The sequence below is a fragment of the Elephantulus edwardii genome, unplaced genomic scaffold (assembly GCF_000299155.1).
Source record: "Elephantulus edwardii isolate Elephantulus edwardi_28Jun2011 unplaced genomic scaffold, EleEdw1.0 scaffold00039, whole genome shotgun sequence".
Lineage (NCBI taxonomy): Eukaryota > Metazoa > Chordata > Mammalia > Macroscelidea > Macroscelididae > Elephantulus > Elephantulus edwardii.
The window spans coordinates 9,101,402-9,109,882 of record NW_006399789.1 but is presented as its reverse complement, the minus strand read 5'-3'; the positions used below and the strand labels follow the sequence as shown (position 1 = coordinate 9,109,882).

The 8,481-nt window shown below is 41.0% G+C and overlaps 1 protein-coding gene across 1 annotated transcript in view; it reads right to left on the bottom strand.

The window, feature by feature from the left end:
• Positions 1-439: 439 nt before the first annotated feature.
• AHI1 (Abelson helper integration site 1) overlaps positions 440-8,481 on the bottom strand; it is a 202,890-nt gene continuing 194,848 nt past the window's right edge. The window contains exons 21-23 of the mRNA XM_006885009.1: positions 5,479-5,641; positions 636-736; positions 440-517 (exon numbers count right to left, since the gene is read on the bottom strand). Of these exons, the coding sequence (XP_006885071.1) occupies positions 440-517; positions 636-736; positions 5,479-5,641 (342 nt within the window). The remainder of the gene's footprint in view (positions 518-635; positions 737-5,478; positions 5,642-8,481) is intronic.

Sequence of the window (8,481 nt, the reverse complement as noted above, 5' to 3'; positions counted from 1 at the left end):
CACAGGAGGAGACTGCCCATCCTTCTCCCATGGAGCAGCTGGTGGCCTTGAACCATGTCCCTTGGGATTACAGCATGGCTTCTTGTCACTAGGTTACCAGAACTCCTTTATGTGATGGTAGAGCATTTATTAAATTTTTCCACCAAAGTGCTACTAACATCAAAAAACACTGATTGATATTCTTGAGGGATCTAATAATGCAGACACCACAAACCCGACACACCTGTGGGTGATACTATATCCACACTTACTGCTTTGATGTAAAAACATTTAAAATGACAAGTACAAGGAATGTTCCAGGAAGGTGGAACATTTATCCTGTGGATTTCAACTCAAGATTGCAGTGAATGAAACAATAGTAGAAAGGAGACAGTACCAAATTTGAGTCACAAATTACACCTGGGTCCTGCATCGCATCACATCATCATGGGACATGCTCTCAAACCTGAGCCTTGTTCTTCCTTGTGTGGAAAACGACAACAGAAACATTTGCCTTATATGTGTCACATGATTGGTGCTAGAACAAATGAAAAACAAACAGTGGAGAATTCTAAGCATGAAGAAGAGGGTAATATTTTATTCTCAGAGAGTGAAAATCAAAGTATAATACAATTTATATCCTTGACAATACTTACCTTTAGAGAAGCTGAAGAAAGTTTTTCTATTTTGCTTTTCTCCTTGGGGCTTGTAGGAGGGGATCTCTCCTTTATCTCTGGAGGTAGCTCTTGATATAGTGCTGGAATTGAAAAAAAGAAAAAGAAACCATTGACATAATCACATGGATACACACTTTCCACGGAGAAAAGAAACCAACAGTTGGGCAAGAGTTGCGAAATGAATATTAAATTCCTTGGTAGAATAACTATCTACCCTCAACTTGTTATAGCAACTTTTGTCTTAGATGATGTTAAGACTAAAGAGTACTGTGTTCTTAGAAGAGCCTAACTTAGGACTGGAAAGTTCTGCTAAGATTTCAGAAATGGAGAAGGTATCATTTTCACTTATCAATGGGGCATGTACTAGGCAACTCTTGTTGGCCTAGCAGTAAGAAACTGAACTGCAATCTCAAAGAAGTGTGGTTCGAATTCACCAGCTGCTCTGTGGGGTAAGGATGAGCAGTCTCCTCTCACGCAACTTACTGCCTCTGAAAATGAGCGGGTGGGTCAGTTAGGGGGTGGTTCTGACTAGACAGTAAACAACAACAATGGGGTCACACAGTTGCTTATTTACTTTATTTAAATCCACTTCTACTGGATACTTGCTATATGCCAAGTTACCTGCCTGGCACTTGTGAGAGAATAGGGGGAAGACGAAGAGTCCGTGTGTGCTCTCAAGAAGTTTAAGGTCTGCTCCGAGAGACCGTGCTCACAAAGAATTAACACAAAAGAGAACAGGAACAATAAGAAAGCGTAATAACAACAGCAAATTCTGAAGAGGGAATGACAAATTCTTATCGTGCTGTATGTGTCAAATTCTGAAGAACAGGTTGCTGTATTGAGAAAGGGTAATTTGGAAAGATGGTAAGAAAGGAATAAGCACGAAGTGAGAACTATGTATCTTTCTTGTTGTTGTTGTGTACTGCAAAGTCAGAACTGACCCTCTGTTGGTTTTTAAGAGGCAGTCAATTGCACAGGAAGAGATTGGTGGTGATAAATCCAGTGTCGCATCTGAAGAGGAATACTTGAATTTTTAAAAGGCTAAAAAGAAGATGTATAGTCAGGAAATAGGGAAATGTGTTAACTGGGAAAATCTGCAGTTAGGGACCTCTCCAAAGTATTGAGGAGGGATAATGCCAGTTTAAGGACTAAGCTGCTTCTGATTCAGGCCATGGGCTTTCTGAAAACTTGCTACACATCTGAGAGCTGGACCATGAGTAAGGATGACAGAAAAAGAATTGATGCCGTTGAGCTGTGGTGTTGGAGAAGAGCAATGAACATCCCATGGACAGCCAAAGGAAAAAAAGAGATATGTCTTGAAGATGGTGCAGCCAGAGTGCTCTTTGGAGGCAAAAATGATGGGGTTTTGCCTAACATATTTTGGACGTGTTGCTGGGAGGTGCTGGTCCTTGGAGAAGGACACGATGCTGGGAAGTGTGGAGGGTGGGCAAAGGAGAGGAAGACCCTCAAACAGGTGGACTGACACAGTGACTGCTCCAATGGGCTCTTGTGTGTCAGGAAGAGTGAGGATGGTGCAGGGTACAACAGGGTTTAGAGCTTTTGTTCACAGGGTGGCTATGAGTCGTGCTTGACTCAACAGCACCTAACAACAACAACATCAACAAAAAGATCTACTTTGGCTGAATTACCTGGGAAACTCTGAGTTTAGAGAAATTACTAAAATATAGTTGATCAAAATTCTAAACTAAGATTACAAAATATATTAATGTGAGCTTTTTCTATCTATGGGATGATTTTACTATTACGTTATCGTATTGAAAAGAGTACTATTTTTTATGATTGAGGGAAATTGATCATGTTTTTCTTTCCATTAGCTGAAGATTCAAAGGGGGTAAGACCTTTACTGACAATGAGGTACCAACTCATTATGCTGTGTTGATCGATTAGAAGACAGGGCTCGGAATTCAACAGTAGAAATTATATTCCTTTACGGGAACTCTCAGAGCATTTACTTTGCATATTTGAATTAATAGCAAGATAAAACATGATTCTTCTGACGATGTTTAGAATGGAATATGCTGTTGACTGTCATTCTTTTCTTTAAGTAAAAAGGTGGGTGAGTTTTTGTTACATTCAAGTAGGTAGGACAAAAGAGCAACGGAAAATAGCCCCCAGTGAAGTATGAGGATTCAGTCATTATAGTTTTGTGTGATTTTTTTTTTAATTTTTTTATGCCTCTTAGAAGGTTTACAACAAACAGTAACTGATGACGAAAGAAAACATCAATTCCTCTAAGATTCAATGAGGGGTAATGGTATCTAAGGAGGGTCACTCTCTGAGACAGAATAATTTCTATGTGCAGCCAAAAGGCTATTATTAGTAGTGTGATTATTAGAGAGCGAAAAACTCTGAAGTTCAACCTACCAAAAATCAAATATCTACAGTCTCTCAAGATGTATAAGCTACTAACCAGGTTCTAAAGGTCAATCACTTAATACTCTTCTAACAGGGAGTAAACAACCTTTTAATATTGTCACACAAGAAACATCTACAAAAATTTCACTTGCATGTGAAAGGGACAATGGATTCTAATTCCTGGTTAAAGTTGCAGGTATAGCTCAGGGCAGCTATGAAGGAACAGAAAGCTCCTGATTTAGACAGAAGCTAACTCTCCTGAAGCCCAGCTATTGATCTCACAGAAGAGCCATCCCTGGAAGGGGTTAGGAAGATGCCAATCCAGAGGTTCAGAAGTTTAAAGGGTCCGTTTATGAGAAATGACTAAGATGCATACATACACCTACACTGTAATCCAACTGTTTCTTCTTTCTTTGTCTGCAAGAAGTGACCAGCCCTTGGAGAGGGATATCATGCTTGGGAGGGTGGAAGGACAGTGCAGGAGAGGAAGACCCTCAATGAGGTGGATTGACTCTGACTGCAGCAATGGGCGTAGATGTGTCAGAGATGATGTAACTGGCTCAGGGTAGAGTCGAGATCAGAGCTGTTATACATAGTGTCTCTATGAATCTCAAACAAATCAGTCGCACAGACCAACAACAGCCACCACCTTGCCCTAGTTTTCTCCACTATGCATCCTTTTTTAAAACACAAATAAAACTTTGCTAGGGTAATGAGTCATCAGTCAATTACCACTGGAAGAAAAAGAATTAAAACACTGGCACAAAAGAAATGAAGAATTTTGTTCTGGGAGAGATAAATGGGCCATTTTAAGAAAACAGCACTTGGGAAGGGAGGCATCTGTTGTAAGAGGCAAAGGAGCTGAGGAAGGAGCTGCCATGAATTTTAGGGAGGGCACATGGGGACAAAAAGGGGAAGTGAGTGGGCACCAGGGACAAATGATGTCTAGCTCTGGGCCTAGTGGAGAGGAGCTGCACTGCCAAACAATGGCATGTGGCTCAAATCTACTAGCTGCTCTGCGGGAGAAAGACAGGCAATCTCCTCTCATACAGGCTCTGAAAACCCACTGGAGGGTCTGCTATGAGTCCGCTCCAACAACAATAGCAACAGTTTACACCAGTATTTACGGGAGAAATTCTTTCTCCTTGCCTCCATCAAAATGCAAATTAGCTCAGTCATATTTTCAGTTAAGTGGGGTTTCAGGGGCCCCTCTAATTTTGTTTACAATAATTACTTCCTTGCAGAAATAAAAGACTTAACATTGAGTATTCAAAGAGAGCTTCTGAGGTTAAGACTATATTTTAAATCATTACTGTGTTAATACTTCTAAAAGAAAGTTTAGAGATGATAAATTTATCTCAACTTCCTCATTTATTAGAGGAAACTGAGGCACAGCAATATGACTTGCTGTGCTTTCCTGTCCTTGGGGGAGCTCTGGTGGCCTCCTGGTAAGAAGTGCTGGCAACCCAAAGGTCTGTGGTTTGAAACCACCAGCTGCTCTGAGGGAGAAGGATGGGCAATCTCTTTCCATGCAAGTAACTGCCTCTGAAAATTCCCCAGAGGGTCAGCTATGGTGGTTCTGACACTGTGGTACATAAATAACAACAACTACACTACAACAACCCTGTCAAGTTAGGTGCTGAAAGAATGCATTCTTCGGAAGCATGGCTCCCCGTTCATGAGAGTCTTTCAGCTATTTTCTTTATGTAAGAGCCTGTCTTCTCTATTAGTTCTATGAAGCTTTGGTAGCAGCCTGTACTATAAGTCGGGCTGCTAACAGAAAGGTCTGTGGTTCAAATCCATCAGCTGCTTTGTGGGGGACAGAAAGGCTGCCTCCTTTTTAAAAGATCTACGGCCTTGGAAACCCCAATGGTAGGCTGCCTGAGTCAGAAATGATGCCAGTGGGTTGAGTTTGGTTTACACGAGCTCTATTTTTATCTCTCAAGCTCAAGGCCTTGTAATAAAACTTTCAGAAACTTTTATTTTTAATTTCTTTCTCTAGCTTCCTTTCCCTCCTACTAATGAGGCCTCACGGCTCACTTACTTTGGAATGAGACGGAAATTTACAGCAGTTTTGTTTCAGGACTGAAATAGAAAAAAGTAAAAGAGAGGGAGTAAGGGAGCAGAGTTTCTTAAGATGCCTTTAACTGAGAAGTTGCCATGGCAAGAGAAAAGCTGACAACACTGTGCATGAAGCACATGGCAGAGCAAAGGGCAGGTTCCGGGGATGAAAAGTCAGTGAAACAAATACCCCAATCACTGAATGTGACACCCTGCTAGTATACTAGTATCTCCTCCTCACACTGACTCATTTATGTGTCATACGGAGGAAAACATAAGCAAAGGTGAGAAAGACAGTAAGTGAAAGGGTGGGTAGAAAATGATAAGATCTTGGACTATAGAGTTACACCGTATTAGTAACGCAGAGAGGGAGCATAAAACTTACTTTCACTAGCCACATGATTAGCTGGAAAGTAACCTTCCTGTCCCTTCCCTATGCTGCCATACCACCAGTCTTCATTATCTTTGAAAAACACTCGGATAATGTCTCCGCGATGGATGGTTAGTTCATCTGATCGATTCGCCGTGTAGTCATAAAGCGCCACTACCTAGGAGAGAGATAAGACCACCACAGCTTTATCACAACTGTACCACAGAGAAAACCCCCCACATTCACTTCCTCTTGTCAAAGAGCAGCTGAAACCAAAGCAGTACTTTGGTAAGTCGGAGGCTGTCTCAAGGTTTGCTAATGGGATCAGAGGTGGTGGGAACACAGCAGGAGAAGCAAGATAAAAGACTGTGGGATTGAGAAATGGTTAAGCACATTCAACACACTAAGATTAGCTTCAAAATAGCAGATGTTAATTTTTTAAAGTAAATTACTTGTGAAGCAAATTTTAAAATTAAAAAAAGCTCACACACCATTCACTTTCTTAGAAATGTTTTATACTACTTTTAGATCCTAGTCTCTGTGCTATGCAGAAGCATCTGAAAAAGAATTCACCAAAATATCAACAGTTTACAAAAAAAAAAAGAACAAGCAGGATGGAATAACCTGACTGCATACTTCCTTGTTATTGACTTATTGTTAATATATTTTCTTGAAATCATTTCACCATAAGCATTTTTTATAATATACTACATAAATATTTTGATTGGCTTTTTCCAAATACTTTTTTTCTTTCCACTGTTTTTGTTATGATGTGCCATCTAGTCGACTATAACTCATAGTGACCCTAAGAACAGTATTTTCTGAACCTTGCTCTATCTATCCTGAGCCAATCTCACCATTTCTGGCACAACTACCCTCACTGAGTCAATCCATCTCATTCAGGGTCTTTCTCTCCTGCACCGTCTCTCTCTACCCTACCAAGCATGATGTTCTTCTCCAAGGACTGGTTCCTCTTGTCAACATCCAAAGTACGAGACAGAGCTTCAAAATCCTTGCTTCCAAGAAGCAGCCTGGATTCACCCTCTCCAGGACAAACTGACTTGTTCTCTTAGCAGTCCATGGTATGTTCATGACTTTTCTCAGCACTCAAAGGCACCGATTCTTCTTCTGCCATCCTTAGTCATTGTCCAGCTCTCACATGTAAAGTAAGCAACTGAGAAGACCACTGTCTGCATCCAGCTCACCTTACTGACAGTGTTGCTCAAGAGGGAAAATCTTTCTATGACAATCTTCCTCTGTGTTGCAATGGTAATTACTGTATTTATTGTTTGTTCTTTTAAAAATTCCCAATAAAAATGATAGGACATTTTTTCTTTTTTCAGAAACAAAAGAATGTAACAACCCCTTTAACACAACCTATTAAATGGTCATAAAGAAAGCGGAACGCCTCCAACTCACTGGAGGTGTGATACACTGTATCAAGTAGGACACAATAGTACACTAAAGAGTAAATTTCTGGATAGGGTACTTTCTAGAGACAGTACCTAGGGCAGGTTTTGTAATCAAGCATTAGCTAGCAAAGAGAAAAAAATGGGTCTCACAGTCAGATTACACATGCGTGAGAATACAGAGGTGAGAAACCCAGAAGAGTTCAGTTTTGGGGGAACATGGTATTAGAAGTTAGAGCCTAGTTAAAAGGGTACAGATATGAAGGCTAAGGGAGTAAGTGGAGGATAGATCAGGCAGATTGAGTTTAAGGAGTCACATTCAGTGGTACGGGCACAAAGGGAACATGGGAGGCTTTGAAGCAGGTTATCCCATTATAGTGCACAAAACTCTTTCTGGTATTTTAAAATGTACCGGACAATATTTATTACCACACGCTATGTACTGGGCAATCTTAATTGGGTAAGTTCACCCTCAACGAGATGGAGACACAAGGGTTGCAACAACGAGCTCAATGGAACAATGATTATGAGGATGGCATGAGATCAGGCAATGTTTTGTTCTGTTGTAGATGGGGCACTAGGCGTTGGAACTCATTGAACGGCACCTAAAAAGGACAAGTTTCAAACTAACTGCTGTCACTATATAGTGCAAAGCCAGTATTATTCACATTACTCATTTAATTCAAGCATGCAATGCCTATGGTACTACTGAACACAGTCCCATTTCCATGCTATCCACAATGTTGCTTAAGGTTTACAAATCATTATGACTCTTAGTATGTGATATCAAAATACACTTATGTGAAAACAAAACTTCTTCAAGTTCTTCCTTCCTCAACCCTGTCTCCCTTATTTTCGTACATGGCACCACCTTAGAAGAGGAAAGCTAATTAAAACGTGCTGGGTGCCTGCCACGTACCAGCAGGCACTACGCTAGTGGACTACATCTGTTACTTCAATGGACCCTTGTGATCATTTTCCTGAGGACACATACTCTTGTTCCCATCTTATAAATGAGGAAACTGATGTTCAGAGAATCTGAATGACTTTCCTAAGGTCAAGTAAGTGGTAGAATCAGACCCTAAGTCCAGTTTGGTTTTTCACCCTCTCTCAAACGAGATACAAACCATGGTCGCCTGGAATCAGACATGGGGAAGAAGAAATAGAGAAGAAAGAAAAATGGGTAGGAAACTGATCATTCATAAAAGATGAAACACATTTTGAGTTAGTGGTACTTAAGCAGTCACTTAATAGTTGGTGCCAAAGGCCCAAAGTGCGTCATTATGCCATGAAAAGCCAATGAAACTATGTGCTAGTTCGTTTCTGTTGTTACGTGCTGTTGACTATGACCCATGTTGTTGTTGTTGTTATGTACCGTTGAGTCATTTCCGACTCATAGCGACCCTATGCACAACAGCCCTAAACCCTGCTCTATCCTGCGCCAACCGCACTGCCTCTGACACACCCATCCCGATTACCCCAGTCACCGAATCAATCCATCTCATAGAGGGTCTTCCCCTCCTGCGCTGTCCCTCCACCCTCCCAAGCATGATGTCCCTCTCCAAAGACCCGTCCCTCCTGGCAACATCTCCAAAGTATGTCAGATGAA